Here is a 19,705-nt window from a genome sequence, read left to right as displayed (position 1 = left end):
TAGACCATTTTAATAGATCTTCATCAGTGAACGGGTACTTCCGTTTTGAAGCGGATGGGAGAAAACCCCTCTGGTCGTGTTTTTCCCATTCCCTTTTGATGAGATCTTTAATTGCCGGTATTACTGGAAATGATCTCCTCTTTTTTTCTGCCAATCCCGCAAACATAATGTCCTGCGCGGTCTGGGCTCCCCTTTCCTCTTCACACCCCATAGTATTTCTAACCGCTTTTACCAGGTTATCTACGCTGTCCAGAGGAAAACATGCGCATCCTTCCGCCTCCGAGGATGATGATGAGGACGTGGATGCGGAGCCTGAGTTTAACCCCTGTTCTTCCTCTGACTCTGAACTAACAATAACCTGTTTTCTATGCCTGGACTCTGCGGGAGTGCTGGCGCGGTTGATGGCTTGTATTTCCTCCCTAATTATGGCTCGGATATCCGGAGAAGATATCGTCGGCCCCTGCCTGGTCTCTTTAATGCATTGTTTGCAGAGTTTTTTGGGGTAGGAGTCAGGGAGAGGCTCTGAACATAATGCGCATTCTTTATGTTTTGTTTTTCCTTTTTTCTTTGACTGAAACGGGAGGTCAAAGGTAAAGAGAGGGGGGGGGGAGGAGAGGAGGTTAGCTTAATAGGTAGAGCATATGCTTTGCACACTCACCCAGTGAAGCTTAATACCGGTTCAGATGGCTGAGACGGTTTGGATCGGGTTTCTGCTGCCTCGCTCCTGCGGGCAGTCTCCGTCCTGGCGCTGCGGTCCCTGGTGGAGTTGCCCCCAGCTGAATCCCCTGCTGGGGTCTGCGACTCTGCGGGGGACGACATGTTCCAATGTTGCAACGCTGCAGCGCTGTTTTATCTGTATCGTTATCGTAGCCCCGGAAGTCGCCCTGTCACAGGGCGCATGCGCCGCGTCATCGCCATCTTACCCCGGAAGTTCAACCATTACTTCCGGGGTATGGGAGCGTCGGGCGCCGGCCTGCTCCCGCGCCACCGCTATTAACACACGCGGCTCGCGCGCACATGGCCTCACCATCCACGCTATACCCCCACCGATGGGGATGGGGGGGGGGAATCTCCCGGATGCCAGACCGGCGCGCTCCCTGGTAAGACCGGGCGGCCCTCCCCGGACCTGGCCATTACCACTATGCCACCAGACGAGGGGGGAGCCGTCAAACGGAGTCTCCCCCGACGCTGCCTCCGGACCGCAGCCCCTGCCGTTCCCGAAGAGACCGCACAGGCGGATGCATGGCCCAGGTAAGATCCTGCAGGATCCTGCTCCATTTGGAACAGGAAACCAAAACTGAGGAGGAAAGGCGGACCGCCCCTTTTATCTTTCCTGTAGGGTTTCCTGTTCCAAATGGGCGGATCCGATACCTCCAGTGGGTGCTGTCGTGGCGAAGAGTAAAAATCAAGGTGCTCAAGGACTGGCCAGCCCAGTCACCAGACATGAACATCATTGAGCATGTTTGGGGTAGGATGAAAGAGGAAGCTTGGAAGACAAAACCAAAGAATCTAGATGAACTCTGGGAGGCATGTAAGACTGCATTCTTTGCTATTCCTTATGACTTCATTAATAAATTGTATGAATCAATTGTTGGACCGCATGGATGCAGTCCTTCAAGCTCATGGAAGTCACACAAAATATTAAATATGACTAATAGCACCACAACTTAATTCACCAATGTTATGCAACATATATTTGCATTTTAAGTTACCGTAATTATTTGTTTGAATATCACATTACTTTCTGTGGCCGACAAAACTTTTGTCTTGCCAAAATCTGACCATTCTAAGTCCATTAAGTGATCAATATTTCTGCATCGATGCCAATTTATTTTCTTAACCTAAACCACTTTTCGGAGGGTTTCAGCTTTCAAAAGAATAATTTATACAACCAATGAATGAATTTAACGTCAGGTTATAAGCTTTTATTTACATAACATGGATAAGCGACATAACTTCTGTCAGGGAGTGTATATGGGTTTCACTTTTTGTATTGAAGAACTGAAATAAATTAACTTTTTGATGATATTCTAATTTAGTGAGAAGTACCTGTATAGAATTAATCATGTGGCAGGCATTTTTCTACACTCCATGTCACTATCAGTATTCTATGTGTATGTAGACCTCCCAACTCTCCCATGACAGATGGTTCGGCCATTCTGAATTTCAACTGATCCTTTAGGATCCAAAGAACGATAAACCACCACCAGAGGTGTCTGTGAGCGATGTACTTCCCAAAACACAAACTGTTATGCCAAAATAAGTGTGCATATGTTATGTATGGTGTGGTGGGTTGGAAGGATAAGCTGTCAATTAAAAACTCCTCAGCTACTGAAGTGGTATAGGCATCTAATGGCATGTAGCTGCAATCAGTAGGCATTTGCATGCAAACATATACACATTTTAACAATACTACTCACTTGGGAGGGGAATGAGGTATGACAGGAACCGTTTCTACTTAAAAGTCCAGCTGGTTTATTTCATTCCTCATAAAACACATCACAAGAAAACCTAAATACAGCCCTTGTCTGGCATAAAGTAAAGAGTTCATATAATAGTGCGGGTTCGCACACTTAGGTTACAGTCCAGCTTCTCAGGTGTTTAGTGAAGGCACACAATCATGGAGGTCTGCACACCTCCACACACAGACCATGTGTGAGACGTACAGGCCCTATTTAGCAATGTGAACCATACCCAGGGGTGGAGATATGGTGAGATGCTGTGCCGCACAATTCTTCACATTATTACATTAAACCTGGCCTTGTCATGTCAGATTAACCCCTCTTACTAATATATGTACTAGAGCATTACTCCAGGTTTACGTCACAGAGGACAATCCACCTCTGTGATACATATCTCCCAACCACTGTATGTCCGTTAGTCACCTTACAGTATATATTTGGATCCATTTAATGTTGATTGATTTGTTTTAAGAGACGCAGTATCCAACTCTTATCAGTATAATAGAAAAGAGATAAAACCTTATAGACGTCTGTCAAAAGGACACATATAGGGTCAATTCATTATGACTGGTGTTTCAAAATGTAACGTGTCAAACACCTATCAGTTTGACATGTGAGGACAACATGTATAAATGCTAATGATTTCTCCCATTTATTATGTGGGGTGGTGGATAAATGATTTGTACCCACATTTGTTGATATGTGCAGAGCTATCACAGCATGCAATCACATCAGATTAAATCTGATTACACACATGGTACAATACATACAAATATCTGCTGAATCTCTGTGGAGATAGCATTCACTGCTGAGATATGATGTAGCCTCCTTCTAATAATTTCGCACAGAACCTCTTCAGAAACGGTACACATATCCTTCATAAATGGAGCAACTGAGGATCCATACATCTCATCTACAGAAATATAAATACCATTAATTACATGTATTTTAGTATTAACGCAATCTAAGAAACCCAGATATTTAACTAGGCTGGTCTTAAGCTATACATACACTGCCCCTGTATCTAAAGGGAATCTCTCAGCAGGTTTTTGCTATTTAATCATAGAGCAGAATGATGTAGGGAAAGAGACCCTGATTCCAGAGATGTGTCACTTACTAGGTTGCTTGTTGTAGTTTCAATAAAATAACTGTTTCTTCAGGAGGAGAGTATCCCTAAAGGACTAGTTGTCTTGTGCCATGTAGTCCTGATGCAGTGTGCACAGTGTACACAGAAAGCCGCCAGTCAGTGTGTGGGCGATGTTACACAGAGCTCAGCATTCAGAGAACTGCTAGATCTGCAGCAGAGAAAACGGTTATATCATAACAACTGAAGCAAGCAGCTCACTAAGTGCCACAAATCTGAAATCAGGGTTTCTGTCTTTTCATCATGCTGCTCTCAGATTGGGTAGCAGAAACCTGATGATAGATTCCCTTTAATTCTAATTTTATTAGACAGTTTTCTTGTGGCAGTGAATTCATACCTTTAGATGGTCCGTAGACATTACATACAATTTACACTGACCTAATAGACCAAGCAGATTACAGAGTTACAAGTGATTCAGACCATGACCCTTCTTCTCCTTGCTGCTCTTTGAATATCTGTGTAAAGCAGCACCCTCTATGAACCAACACTGTGTATAAGGCTGGAGTCATGCAAGCGTATAACATCCGATGGGAGTGCATGGGATGCAATACGCTAATGACACTCGGCTCCTGCTCTGCTGCGAGGGTGAGCCGAGTGTTTGAGCTCTGTGCTCCGATCATATGAGAGAGTCACAGCATAGGTGCGGAGGAGACAGAGAAATTAATTTCTCCATCTCCTCCATTGCCTGTCTCGGCATATATTGGACTGCACTGGGATGACATCAGAGTGCAGTCCAACTCCCCGCTTCCCTAGTGTTGGACCCCCTTTCCCTTATCCCTTTTGTTGCACTTACTCTGTCCTACACTGCGTGGGACAATACCCTTAGATTGATTTAGCTCATCATTGGAATCCATATAGAAACTTACCACTAAAAACATTTTGCTCAACTTTCTCCTTTAGGTTAATCTTCTTTTCTACAAAATGTTTTTTCTCCTGAATGCTATCTGCAATAGAAATAACTTATTTATTTCACATAACCAATTATACAAAGTATAACATACATGTTGGCTTGTATAACAGCTACTATATATCCAAACATACAGTATAGACAGTCATTTTGGAAATAAAAAATTTAGCACCCAATAAAAAAGTTTGATTTGGATTATATTAAAAATATCAGGTTGTTCTACAGTACTGTTTATTTTACTTTAAACTAGAAATGTAATTTGGATACATTTTGTAAAGAGTTTGACTACTAGTGATGAGTGAACGTGCACGGATAAGGCGTTATCAAGGCGCTGACAAACAGGCAATCCACGCATGTGTTGTGGCTGTCAAAACGCAGAGAGACATGCAGCCATGGGGACTCTAACAGATTTTTCGAGCACAGCAAAGACATTTGGAAAGCACCCAAGCATGCTCAGATAACACCTTATCCGAGCACGATTGCTCATCACTGTTGACTACCATTTTTTTGCTGCTTTCATGCAGACAAACGGTGCTTTACCAATTGCATAGTCAGTACTCCACATCTTGAACACGGATCTTCTAATTATAATAAGAGCTGTCTTCACGGTGTGCACAGTCTCTGTATATAGCACAGTGAGCACAGTGAAGGCGCTGGGTCCGCACAGCCTTCTTACAGGGAATGCAGTGTGTTCTTCTCTATACATTATTGTATAGAAGACAGCATGCTACACTTGATACAATGAAAAAAGTGGTTTGGTACCGTGTTAGCCAGTAGAAAAAAATATATACGGGTTGCCTAATACCTACTAAGCACATGTAAGTGTTATTCTTCATTTTCATCCATGTTATTTTGATATTTGCATTGTACATATTTACTGTCTCAATTTATAGCAATTTTATCTATGTAATTACTGCCCGCATTCTTTTGGGAATAAATGATAAAAATCTATTAGCTCTGTCTCCATGCTCTAAGAAATGAACTATGCGCCTTTTTTTAGATAATTACGCTACTGTTAAGTGGAGAAACCAGGAGCTGGTGGCAGTGTGGTGTGCGCAGCTGGCGAGACTAGCTGGCAGTACAGAAGGGTCTTATATTGCTGAATGAGTGGTTGAGGCCACAGCATTGATAATTCCCGTACTGCAGTAGTCTAATTGCCCGTGCACAACAAGCAGCCCGTCCGGCGACTAATTATCCTAGGTACAGTTCCCTGACTGACCTGAGGGTAAAGGGGGGCGCCGGAGAGCTGCGAGTTCCAAAGTGGAACTGAGAAAGTGGGATATACATAAATCCCCGCAGTTCTTGGAAGGTTGTTAGCAGTGGTGGGGCATCCAAAATAACCCCCCTGCGGTAAATTGTCAGAGCAAGATTAGCTTGCTGTATTTTTGTCACATGGTGCCAGTGGTGGGATAACTAAGATAAGCCCCCACTGTGCCGGTGATAGCCGTGTGCCGGCAGTGCGTCGCGTCCCTCCGTCCGCTGACAAACCCGTGTCGGTGGTGGGATCGTGACATATTAGTGGCACAGGGTCCGCTGTCCGTCGCAATTTGGTGGCAGCGGTCGCCTGTTCTTCAATCTTACCTAATTAAGGATTCTCTCTCCAAGCTCATTGTTTGTTTATTGAAATGTTGTGCTTTAAACTGTATATAAATAATGTTTCTTCAAATATTTTGTCATATCAGCCTGATGAAGGTCCCGAAATCCCGAAAGCTTGCTTTGTAACAACATTCACTATTATTTGTTAGCCATTAAAAGGTATCATACCCTCAAGATTCCTATTTTGTTTCTCTCATTGAGAACACTTGATACAGACTGATTTCACCACAAGGCAATTTGGGACCCCCTCTTCTGTGAGTCACAATGAGAGCGCTGAAAAAGTGCAAGGGTAGTAGTGATACTTTTTTTGGGTGTGCAATCAATGGCCCACATCAAGGGCAGCACACTGGCTCAGTGGTTAGCACTGGAGCCTCCCAGTGTTGTAGTTCTGGGTTCAAATCCCCCCCCCAAGGACAACATCTGGAAGGAGTTTGTATGTTCTCCCCGTGTTTGTGTGGGTTTCCCCCGGGTTCTCCGGTTTCCTTCCACACTCCAAAGACATACTGATAGGGAATTTAGATAGTGAGCCCAAATGTGAACAGTGATGATGACTGTAAAGCGCTGTGGAATTAATGTCGCTATATAACTGAGTAAAATAAATACATCTATGGGAGTATTTTGCAGTAATTTATCCCACAGAAAATGTTGACTCTGAAAGGAAACTAAAGATTTTCTGACAATTTTTTTGAGCTGTACTTATTTATGCTAAGCACCTGTATACACATATGGTCCTGGCCGAAAGTGTTGGCACCCTTTAAATTGTCCCAGAAAATGAAGTATTTCTCTCAGAAAATTATTGTAATTACACATGTTTTATTATACACAGTTATTTCCTTTGAGTGTATTGGAACAACCCAAAAAAACAGAGAAAAAAAAAGAGCAAATTGGACATCATTTCACACAAAACCCCCAAAATGGGCAGGACAAAATTGTTGTCACGCTTCCAAAATTGTGGGTAAATAACTGTTTCAAGTATGTGATGCTCGTTCAAACTCACCTGTGACAAGTAACAGGTGTGGGCCATATGAAAATCACACCTGAAACCAGATAAAACTGGGAGAGGTTGATGCGATCTTTGCATTGTGTGTGCCACACTAAGCATGGAGAAGAGAAAGAGGAGAACAGAAAAAGAAGAGAACTGTCTGAGGACTTGGGAACTAAAGTTGTTGACAAATATCAACAATCTCAATGTTACAAGTCCATCTCCAGAGATCTTCATGTTTGTTTGTCCACGGTGCGTATCATAATCAAGAAGTTTACAACCCATGGCACTGTAGCTAATCTCCCTGGACGTGGATGGTAGAGAAAAAAAAACGATGAAAGGTTGCAATGAAGGGTAGTGTGTTATGAATGGGTCACTGAGAAGGATAGCAGGACCAGGCTAAGCCACCAGAAAACCAGAGAGGTTGGTAACTAAGCGGATTGCAGACCCCTGATCCTATCCACACAACCAGCAGTAGCCGTGGAGCGTACCTACGATGCCCTAGACGCCTCGGCACAGCCGGAGAGCTAAATAAGCCTAAAGCAAGAAAGGGAAAATCTAAACTGCCCCAGAGCAGATCCCAAAGGAACAGATAGCCCCCAAACATATATTGTCGGTGAGACAAGATGAAAACACAAACGCAGGCAGAAAAATAGACTGAGCAAATGATGGGGCCCAGACTGACTAGACAGGACAGGAAAGGAAAGACACTGTCTGCAATCATGCAAAAAAAACCTGAAAAATCCAACACGTCTGATGCTCAAAAAAACACTGAAGTCCCACGACTTCGCCCCCACTATATCAGCACTCTGGTATATATTGAAAGCAAAGCAAAAAGAGACCAATATAACAGGGAACTGAACAAACTGACACAAGCAGTAACATATGGGCGGTGATCCAGCACAGTCCCAGCAGCAGCAAGCTGACCCGCACAAAGCAGAGATAGACAAAACCAGATCAAATGCAAAAAGAGCAAATGAACCACTTGACAACCATGCAGGAACAGAGCAGGAGACATCAGACCTCAGAAGGCACAGGAAGAAAATCACCAGCAGGGATTGAAGGAAGTCAGCTGTCTTAAATAATCCAGTCAGAAACCCCAGATCTCCAATTGTCATCATTATCAGGTGGCAAGCCTCTGTCAATCTGACCAGCTCCACTACCTTCAGTAACCACCAGAGGGAGCCCAGAAAGGGAATTCACAACAGTAGTCCAGATGGTGGATAAGCAACTCCAATCAAGTTCCAAAGAAATTCAAGCTGTCCTGCAGGCTCAGGGTGATATCAGTGTCAGCACAAACTATCCGTCGAAATTCAAATGAAATGAAATACTATGGCAGGAGACCCAGGAGGACCCCACTGCTGACAGAAACATAAAAAAGCTAGACTGCAGTTTGCCAAAATGTGCATAAGCCAAAATCCTTTGTTTTGCTGCCTCTGTCAGTGGGTGCCTTGACTGTGTCATCATGAAATCTGAAGATTACCAAAGGATTTTGGGTCGCAATATAGTGCTCAGTATCAGGAAGCTGGGTTTGCATCCTAGGTCATAGGTCTTCCAGCAGGGCAGTGACCCAACACATACTTCAGATAGAACCCAGAAATGGATGGAAACAAAGCACTGGAGAGTTCTGAAGTGGATAGCAATGGGTCCAGATCTAAATCCCATTTTCACCTGTGGAGAGATCTTAACCCCTTCACCCCCAAGGGTGGTTTGCACGTTCATGACCGGGCCAATTTTTACAATTCTGACCACTGTACCTTTATGAGGTCATAACTCTGGAACGCTTCCATGGATCCCGGTGATTCTGACATTGTTTTCTCGTGACATATTGTACTTCATGTTAGTGGTAAAATTTCCTTCAAATAACTTGCGTTTATTTGTGAAAAAAATGGAAATTTGGCAAAAATTTTGAAAATTTCGCAATTTTCCAACTTTGAATTTTTATGCCCTTAAATCACAGAGATACGGCACACAAAAAACTTGATAAGTAACATTTCCCACATGTTTACTTTACATCAGCACAATTTTGGAACCAAAATTTTTTTTTGTTAGGAAGTTATAAGGGTTAAAAGTTGACCAGCGATTTCTCATTTTTACAACACCATTTTATTTTTAGGACCACATTACATTTGAAGCCACTTTGAGGGGTCTATATGATAGAAAATACCCAAAAGTGACACCATTCTAAAAACTGAACCCCTTAAGGTGCTCAAAACCACATTCAAGAAGTTTATTAACCCATTAGGTGCGTCACAGGAATTTTTTTGAATATTTAAAAAGAAATGAACATCTAACTTTTTTTTCACAAAAAAAACACTTCAGGTTCAATTTTTTTTATTTTACCAAGGGTAACAGGAGAAATTGGACTGCAAAAGTTATTGTGCAATTTGTCCTGAGTACGCTGATACCTGATTTGTGGGGGGGAACGACTGTTTCGGCGCATGGCAGAGCTCAGAATGGAAGGAGCGCCGTTTGACTTTTTCAATGCAAAATTGGCTGGAATTCAGATCGGACGCCATGTCACGTTTGGAGAGTCCTGGATGTACCTAAACAGTGGAAACCCCCTACAAGTGACCCCATTTTGGAAACTAGACCCCCCAAGGAACTTATCTAGATATGTGGTGAGAACTTTGAACCCACAAGGGCTTTACAGAAGTTTATAACGTACAGCGGTACAATTAAAAAATCATTTTTTTCCACAAAAATGATCTTTTCACCCCAATTTTTATTTTCCCAAGGGTAACAGGACCCTAAAAGTTATTGTGCAATTTGTCCTGAGTACGCTGATACCCCACATGTGGGGGTAAACCACTATTTGGGCGCATGGCAGAGCTCGGAAGGGAAGCAATGCCATTTGACGTTTTTGGCTGGAATTGAGATCGGACACCATGTCGCGATTGGAAAACCCCTGATGTACCAAAACAGTGGAAACCCCCCCACAAATGACACCATTTTGGAAACTAGACCCCCTAAGGAACTTATCTAGATGTGTGGTGAGCACTTTGACCCCCCCAGTGCTTCACAGAAGTTTATAATGCCCGGGCGTGAAAATAAATAATTCGTATTTTTTCCACAAACATGATCTTTAAGTCACCATTTTTTTATTTTCCCAAGGGTACCAGGAGAAATTGGACCCCAAAAGTTGTTGTCCAATTTGTCCTGAGTATGCCGATACCCCATATGTGGGTGAAAACTACTGTATGGGCACACGTCGGGGCTCGGAAGGGAAGTAGTGACGTTTTGGTATGCAGACTTTGATGGAATGGTCTGCGAGTGTCATGTTGCCTTTGGAGAGCCCCTAATGTACCTAAACAGTGGAAACCCCCCACAAATGACCCCATTTTGAAAACTAGACCCCCCAAGGAACTTATCTAGATGTGAGGAGAGCACTTTGAACCCCCAAGGGCTTCACAGAAGTTTATAATGCCAGGGCATGAAAATAAAAAAATCGTATTTTTTCCAGAAACATGATCAATTAGTCCCCAATTTTTTCATTTTCCCAAGGGTAACAGGAGAAATTGGACCCCAAAAGTTGTTTTCCAATTTGGCCTGAGTACGCTGACACCCCATATGTGGGAGAAAACTACTGTATGGGCACACGTCGGGGCTCGGAAGGGAAGTAGTGACGTTTTGGAATGCAGACTTTGATGGAATGGTCTGCGGGTGTCATGTGCGTTTGGAGAGCCCCTAATGTACCTAAACAGTGGAAACTCCCCACAAGTGACCCCATTTTGGACACTAGACCCCCCACGGAACTTATCTAGATGTGTGGTGAGCACTTTGAACCCCCAAGTGCTTCACAGAAGTTTATAACACTCGGACGTGAAAATAAAAAAAATCATTTTTTTCCACAAAAATGATATTTTTGCCCCCAATTTTTTATTTTCCTAAGGGTAACAGGAGAAATTGGACCCCAAAAATTGTTTTGCAATTTGTCCTGAGTAGGCTGATACCCTACATGTGGGGGTAAAACACTGTTTGGGCGCATGGCAGAGCTTGGAAGGGAAGGAGCACCATTTGACTTTTTCAACTCAGAATTGGCTGGAATTGAGATCAGAAGCCATGTTGCATTTGGAGAGCCCCTGATGTGCCCAAACAGTGGAAACCCCCAATTATTATCCAACCCTAACCCCAACACACCCCTAACCCTAATCTGAGCCCTAACCCTAGCCCTAACCCTAGCCCTAACCCTAAGGCTGTGTGCACACGCTGCGGATTTTGCTGCGGTTCCGCAGCGGTTTTGGCTGCTGCGGACCCCAGTACCATGATTCCCTATGGGAATCAAAAACCGCAGTGCAGACGGTGCGGAATTTTCCACGCGGATTATTTGCGGTTTTCAATCCGCAGAAAGAATTGACATGTCAATTCTTTCTGCGGATTCTCCTGCGGTTTGCCATCTCCTCTAATGAGGAGATGAAAAACCGCAGGACAAAACCGCAGAGCAATCTGCAGGTAAAACCGCAGGTCTTTTGACCTGCGGTTTCACCTGCGGATTTTACAAAATCCGCGCGGATGAATCCGCACCTAATCCGCAGCGTGTGCACACAGCCTTACTCTAACGGGAAAATGGAGATAAATACTTTTTTTTAGTTTTATTATTTTTTCCCTAACTAAGGGGGTGATAACGGGGGGTTTGACTTACTATTTATGGCGGTTTTTATGTTTGGCGGCTGTCACACGCTAAAAGACGCTTTTTATTGTAAAATAGTTTTTGCATCACCACATTTTGAGAGCTATAATTTTTCCGTATTTTGACCCACTGAGTCATGTGAGGTCTTATTTTTTGCGGGACTAGTTGACGTTTTTATTGGTACCATTTTCGGGCACGTGACATTTTTTGATCGCTTTTTATTCCTATTTTTGGGACGCAGAATGAACAAAAACCAGCGTTTCATGAATTTCTTTTGGGGGGGTGCGTTTACACCGTTCCGCGTGCGGTAAAATCGATAAAGCGGTTTTATTCTTCGGGTCAGTACGGTTACAGCGATACCTCATTTAGGTCGTTTTTTTATGTTTTTGTCGGTTTTATGCAATGAAAACTATTTTATATAAAAAATAATTATTTTTGCATCGCTTTATTCTGCGAGCTATAACTTTTTTATTTTTTCGCTGATGATGCTGTGTGGCGGCTCGTTTTTTGCGGGACAAGATGACGTTTTCAGCGTTACCATGGATATTTATATGCGTCTTTTTGATCGCGCGTTATTACACTTTTTGTTTGGTGGTATGATAATAAATCATTATTTTTTGCTTCGTTTTTTATTTTTATTTTTTAAGGGGTTCGCTAAAAGGGTTAACTAATGGGACAGTTTTATAGGGCGGGTCATTACGGACGCGGCGATACCTAATATGTGTACTTTTATTGTTTGTTTTTTTTATTATTTTCAAAAAATGAATTTATTGGGGAATATTTTTTTTTTTTTTTTACTAATTTATTTGGCGATTTTTTTTAATTTATTTTTACATTTTTTTTTAACTTTTTTTTTACTTTATTACATAGTCCCAGGTGGGACATCACTGTCCTGTGACAGATCGCTGATCTGTCACATCACAGATCACTGTGACAGATCAGCAATCTGTCACAGGCATTGAAGCAGACTTCCTCTTGCTTGCGCTTTGCAGGCACTGAGGAAGCCAGCTTCCTCAGGTCCCCGAAGGCCCCCGTCACCATCTTGGATTCGGGGGCCTGGAGGATAGGAGCCCCCCGCAGCAGCGCTGCACATTGCGCTGCCGTGGGGGGCTCAGGGAAGCACGGAGGGAGCCCCCTCCCTGCCGATGCTTCCCTTTAACTCCCGGTACACCGCGATCATGTTTGATCGCGGTGTGCAAGGGGTTAACGTGTCGGGGGCGGTCCGTGACCGCCCCTGACACATAGTGCCGGGTGTCAGCTGTGATAATCAGCTGACACCCGGCCGCGATCAGCGGCGCTCACCACGTGGGCGTCGCTGATCGCGGTAGACGTACTATCCCGTCCATGGGCATAGGGGCCCGGGCCCCATGGACGGGATAGTACGTCTGATGTCAGGAAGGGGTTAAAATCTCTGATGGGAGAAGGCGCCCTTCAAATATGAAAGACGTAGAGCAGTTTGCAAAAGAAGAGTGCTCCAAAATCTCTGTTGAAGGTGTAAGAATTTTGTTGATGCTTATAGGAAGCAATTGGTTACAGCTATTTATTCCAAAGGGTATGCAACCAAATATTAAGTGGAGGGTGCCAACAATTTTGTCCGGACTATTTTTGGAGTGTAGTGTGACATTTATGTTCAATTTGCCTTTTTTTCGCTGTTTTTTTGTGTTGCTCTAATACACACAGGAAATAAACTTGTGTATAACAAAACATGTATAATTACAAAAATTTTCTGGGATAAATATTTCATTTTCTGAAACAATTTCAAGGGTGCCAACATTTTTGGCCATGAATATGATATATAAAAAACAAATATTTGATACACGCCGATTTTGCAAGTTTCCCCACCTATAATGAATGGAGAGGTCTGTAATTGTTATCGTGGGTACACTTCAGCTCTGAGAGACAGAATCTTAAATATAAAAAAAAAAAACCAGAAAATCACATTGTATGACTTCTACATAATTCATTTGCATTGTACTGCATGAAATAAGTATTTGATCACCTACTAACCAGCAAGAATTCTGGCTCTCACAGACCTGTTAGTTTTTCTTTAAGAAACCCTCCTACTTTGCACTCATTACCTGTATTAATTGCACGTGTTTGAAATTGTTACCTATGTAAAAGACACCTGTCCACACAATCAATCATTCACACTCCAACCTCTCCACCATGGCCAAGACTAAAGAGCTGTCTAAGGACACCAGGAAAAAATTGTAGACCTGCACAAGGCTGGGATGGGCTACAGGCCAATAGGCAAGCAGGTTGATGAGAAGGCAACAATTGCTGGCACAGTTAGAAGATGGAAGAAACACAAGATTACTGACAATCTTCCTTGGTCCGGGGCTCCATGCTTGATCTCACCTTGTGGGATAAGGATGATTCTGAGAAAGTCAGGAGTCAGCCCAGAACTACACCTGAGGATCTGGTCAATGACCTGAAAAGAGGCTGGGACCACAGTTACTAACATTACCATTAGTAACACACTACAACGTCATGGATTAAAAACCTGCAAGGCACGCAAGATCCCCCTGCTCACACCAGCACATGTCCAGGCCTGTTTGAAGTTCATCAATGAACATCCGGATGATCCAGAAGAGGCATGTGAAAAGGGCATGTGGTCAGATGAGACCAAAATAGCACTTTTTGGTATCAACTACACTTGCCGTGTTTGGAGGAAGATGAAGGTTGAGTACAACCACAAGAACACTGTTCCAACCATGAAGCATGGTGGAGGAAACATCATACTTTGGGGTTGCTTTTCTGCAAAGGGGACAGGACAACTGCACTGTATCGAAGGGAGGATGGATGGGTTCCTGCCACATTTTGGCCAACAAACGCCTTCCCTCATTAAGAGCATTGAAGATGGGTTGTGGCTGGGTCTTTCAGCATGACAGTTACCCAAAACACATAGCCAGGGCAACTAAGGAGCGGCATTGTAAGAAGCATTTCACGGTCCTGGAGTGGCCTAGCCAGTCTCCAGACCTGAACCCGATAGAAAATCTTTGGAGGGAGCTGAATCTCAATGTTGCCAAGTGACAGCCCCAAAACCTGAAGATCTGGAAAAGATCTGTATGGAGGAGTGGGCTAAAACCCTGTTGCAGTGTCTGCAAACTTGGTCAAGAACTACAGGAAATGTCTGACCTCTTTACCAAATATTAAGTTCTGTTTTTTCTACTGTATCAAATAATTATTTCACGCAATAAATTGCACATTAATGATGTAAAAATCACACAATGCGATTTTCTGGTTTTCATTTTTAGATTCTGTATCTCACAGGTGAAGTGTACCTACGATAAAAATTACAGACCTCTCCATTCTTTGTAGGTGGGAAAACTTGCAAAATCAGCAGTGTATCAGATATTTAATTTCCCCACTGTATAAATATTAGTATATAATCAAGCAAAAAGCAAGTTACTCTCAATAATCATATAAATTATTTAACTGTAATATGTGAAATGTAACGCTATAATAACATTTCATAAACCCAAAACTGATTGCTGTCAGTGAATGAGACTCAGCAATATGCTTGATGTTTATGAAAGTTAAAAAAGAGAAGATTATGAAGGAATGGTGGGAAATATGTGTATTTCCATGTAGTGAAATGTGTCAGTACTAACCTTTCGGCTCAGACCCCCTCTGCTCCGTGGGGTTGGAGAACAGAGAGAGGGGTTGCAGGACGTCATTGTAAAGCTGATACAGTTTCTTGCTGTCGAGGGTCTCATGGGTGTTTGAGCTGTCTTTTAGCTTTGTCCATAGCGATCTGAGATTTCCTGCGTCCTTCATCTTAGAGATCTATGTACAACATAGAGAAAAATTCTCAATATAGCAAAGGATTTTTGCCTTTTCTGTGTAAATATACTTACAATTGCTGCATGGCATTATCATTAATAATGTAAAAAAAGGTTTGATTTTTTTTTTTTTTTTTTTTTACATCTTTTAAAGTCAACTGTACATTCATATGTAATATACTTAGATTGAAAGTCATCAAAATTTTTGTTCTAGTTTTCCGACAGATAATCGCTATAAATGTGTTGTAACTTTTTGTACACTTACACCAGAATTGTCACTTTTCTGAAAAGTGTGCGGGTTTAAGCACTTTATAGCAATGTCTGGCAACCAGCGGCACACGGAATCTAAGTCAGGGGCGGACATACCATCTGTACAACCTGTGCAGCCGCACACAGGCCCAAAAGGTAAGGAGGCCACTACCACCTCCACAGCAGGTAGATAAGGAGGCCACTACCACCTCCACAGCAGGTAGATAAGGAGGCCACTACCACCTCCACAGCAGGTAGATAAGGAGGCCACTACCACCTCCACAGCAGGTGGCATTGTGCATGATGAGGAGCTAGTGGGCTGCACAGGGCCCATGTATGGTTCTGGTATCCCTCTTCTGTCTGTGTCCATTACTGATCCAAGGGGCACTTGCTGCAGGATCAGAGGACTGCGGAAGGCCCCATTGTCAAGCGAGGCGATCTCCAGACATCTTAATTTTCCAAAACTGTTGGCCATTACACAACATTATAGTAATGTGTGAACGTAACTTTTCTTTGCATATGTGGAAATCACTGATCAAACTCTATGGTAAAAACTGACACTGAGCAAACACCGATGAAACGTGGAGCATCATCTTCTGAGTATGAGGAAAATCCACTGACGCCCAAATGAGGTCTATTGAGTTTTTCAGACATTTATGTCAGATGAGTTCCCTTATATCTACACCCACGATGTTCTATACAGCTGCATCTATCACTCTCACACCCATTGTAAAGCACAGAAAATCCGTGGTGTATGTCTTTTCTTAACCCCTTTCCGACGTCAGGCGTAATACTACTCCCGTGTCCGAATCCCTCAATTTGCTGTGAGCCCACATCTTTCCCGGCACATGTCAACAGTTTTGAACAGCTGACAAGTGCCTCTAACAACCACAGGTGGAATCGTGATCCGTTAAATGCCGCTGTCAATCTCTGACAGTGGCATTTAACTCGCACTTACCAGAAATCTGCCCATCGGTGACCCCGGTCACGTGATCACGGGTCACCGATGGGTTGGCATGACAACTAGAGGTCTCTAGCAGACCTGTATGGTTGTCATAGCTGGATTGCTATGAGCGCCACCCGGTGGTCGGTGCTCATGGCAAGTGAGCATTTCTGCTACATACAGGTGATCTGATCATCACCTGTATCCAGAGCCGATCTACTACAGCTTATAGTCTCCCATGGAGACTATTGAAGCATACAAAAAGTAAAGTAAAATTAAAGTAAAAAAAGGTTTTAAAAATATTTAAAGAAAAAAATATAAAAGTTCTAATCACCCCCCTTTCGCCCCATTCAAAATGAAAAAAAAAAAAAAAATCACACATGCACATATTTGGTATCGTCTCGTTCAGAATCGCCCAATCTATCAATACATAAAAAGATTAACCTGATTGATAAACGGTGTAGTGACAAAAAAAATTAAAAACACCAGAATTACGCTTTTTTGGTCACTGCTACATTGCAATAAAATGCAATAATGGACGATCAAAAGATTGTATCTGCACCAAAATGGTATCATTAAAAACGTCAGCTCGGCACGCAAAAAAAATAAGCCCTCACCCAACCCGAGATCACGAAAAATGGAGACGCTACAGGTATCAGAAAATGGCTTTTTTTTTGGTTTGTTTGTTTTTTACCAACGGTTGGAATTTTTTTTCACCACTTATATAAAAGAGAACCTAGACATGTTTGGTGTCTATGAACTCGTAATGACCTGGAGAATCATAATGGCAGGTCAGTTTTAGCATTTAATGAACATAGTAAAAAAAAAAAAAAAAAAGCCAAAACAAAAAAGAAGTGTGGGATTGCACTTGTTTTTCAATTTCACAGCACTTGGAATTTTTTTCCTGTTTTCCAGTACACATCATGGTAAAACCAAATGATGTCGTTAAAAAGTACAGCTCGTCCCGTAACAAATAAACCCTCCACATGGCCATATTGATGGAAAAAAAAAAAAAAAAAAAAAAAAAAAAAAAGCTATGGCTCAGGGAAGAAGGAGAAAACCAAAAATGCAAAAACGGAAAATGGCCAGGAGGTTAAGGGGTTAACGCTACCTCTGCCTATTCCACATAGGAAAAAAATATACACCAAGGAAGGCCATTGATGGGCAACTGGGGCCTATGAATACATGTACCGTATCCACCGAGCTTTTCCGCTGCAGACGGTAAACCCACGCTACAGACGCGAGGCGATAGCAGCGCTGACCTCTCCCATTCATTACATGGGTCACGCAGATGGCAGACGTGTCCCTTAGAAGTGTATGCGGCCCATTACACGGCATTGGGGGCCTATGGTGGCCCGTACGTGCCCATCAGTGGCCACCTATGATGCCAACCACGTACGCCAAAAACATAGCAAGAGGGCAAACCTACAAAATAATCAGGATTCCCAGACTCATCTCCAAAATAAGGGAGACAGAGGAGCAATGGGAAGTCCGCACTTTATGCCACCGTCTCCCATAAGCTATGGCGGGAGACGTCAGAATAGGACATCCCTCACCCGGTGACGCTCCGGGTACGGAGCCGTTCATACACGTACCTGCGGTTTTGTGCGGGAAGCCCCGTGTACGCTGCTTGATGGGGCACAGCTGCCGCCCACGCTAGTCTGGGGCTTGTTGCTATGAGACGCCTAACACAGCGCTATGGCGGAGGGAGGCGCCGGTGGCTGGTGAACGGCACAGCGCTATACCGGGGGCGCACGAGTGGAAACTGTCACCAATGACTACGTTGTCCACAGGAGGAGCGGACCGTGTGTCCAGCAGTAGCTCGCGATAGTTGTCTATCGTGAGGTAACTGACATTGCGCGGTATCTGGTGGCTAGTAAGCCTCCCGCCCGGCTAGCCCAGTCATAGTCTCTTCCATAGAAGTCAATAGCAATGTCCCGGACTCGTATATCAGTGGGGCAGGGTCTAGTTGTACTGAGGACGCGGTGTAACCGGGTGTATATCAGCGCAGCTCCATTAGTTTGTTAAAAACACCAAATAAAAAACAATGTAGGATCATGACGTTCACAGTCTGTCCATATGTAGTGACCCTTAATAAGCAACGGCTGCGTGGTGGTCTCACCTGGGGAGAGTTGTGGAAACAGGCTAGATTGGTGGGGCGGATTATTTTGCACATTTTTTAGTGTCATCAGTGTCTGCTCAGTGTCCGCTTTCACCATCAGCGTTTGCTCAGTGTCTGCTTTTACCTTCAGTGTATGCTCAGTGTCCGCTTTTACCTTCAGTGTATGCTCAGTGTCCGCTTTTACCTTCAGCGTTCGCTCAGTGTCCGCTTTTACCATCAGTGTCTGCTCAGTGTCCGCTTTTACCATCAGTGTCTGCTCAGTGTCCGCTTTCACCATCAGCGTTTGCTCAGTGTCTGCTTTTACCTTCAGTGTCTGCTCAGTGTCCGCTTTCACCATCAGCGTTTGCTCAGTGTCTGCTTTTACCTTCAGTGTATGCTCAGTGTCCGCTTTTACCTTCAGCGTTCGCTCAGTGTCCGCTTTTACCATCGGTGTCTGCTCAGTGTCCGCTTTCACCATCAGCGTTTGCTCAGTGTCTGCTTTTACCTTCAGCGTTCACTCAGTGTCCGCTTTTACCATCGGTGTCTGCTCAGTGTCCGCTTTCACCATCAGCGTTTGCTCAGTGTCTGCTTTTACCTTCAGTGTATGCTCAGTGTCCGCTTTTACCTTCAGCGTTCGCTCAGTGTCCGCTTTTACCATCGGTGTCTGCTCAGTGTCCGCTTTCACCATCAGCGTTTGCTCAGTGTCTGCTTTTACCTTCAGTGTATGCTCAGTGTCCGCTTTTACCTTCAGCGTTCGCTCAGTGTCCGCTTTTACCATCAGTGTCTGCTCAGTGTCCGCTTTCACCATCAGCGTTTGCTCAGTGTCTGCTTTTACCTTCAGTGTATGCTCAGTGTCCGCTTTTACCTTCAGCGTTCGCTCAGTGTCCGCTTTTACCATCGGTGTCT

The 19,705-nt window shown here is 43.6% G+C and overlaps 1 protein-coding gene across 1 annotated transcript in view; it reads right to left on the bottom strand.

Annotated features, from left to right (window-relative positions):
• CCDC87 (coiled-coil domain containing 87) overlaps positions 1–18,051 on the bottom strand; it is a 107,906-nt gene extending 89,855 nt beyond the window's left edge. The window contains 4 exon segments of the mRNA XM_073556883.1: positions 3,233–3,375; positions 4,473–4,550; positions 15,336–15,510; positions 17,890–18,051. Coding sequence (XP_073412984.1) covers positions 3,233–3,375; positions 4,473–4,550; positions 15,336–15,510; positions 17,890–18,036 — 543 coding nt within the window. The 5' untranslated portion in view covers positions 18,037–18,051.
• Between the last annotated feature and the right edge of the window lie 1,654 nt (positions 18,052–19,705).

The sequence above is a fragment of the Dendrobates tinctorius genome, unplaced genomic scaffold (genome assembly GCF_039654945.1).
Source record: "Dendrobates tinctorius isolate UK_male_01 unplaced genomic scaffold, ASM3965494v1 ptg000241l, whole genome shotgun sequence".
Lineage (NCBI taxonomy): Eukaryota > Metazoa > Chordata > Amphibia > Anura > Dendrobatidae > Dendrobates > Dendrobates tinctorius.
The sequence above is the reverse complement of the archived record's forward strand: the minus strand, read 5'-3'. Positions and strand labels throughout refer to the sequence as shown.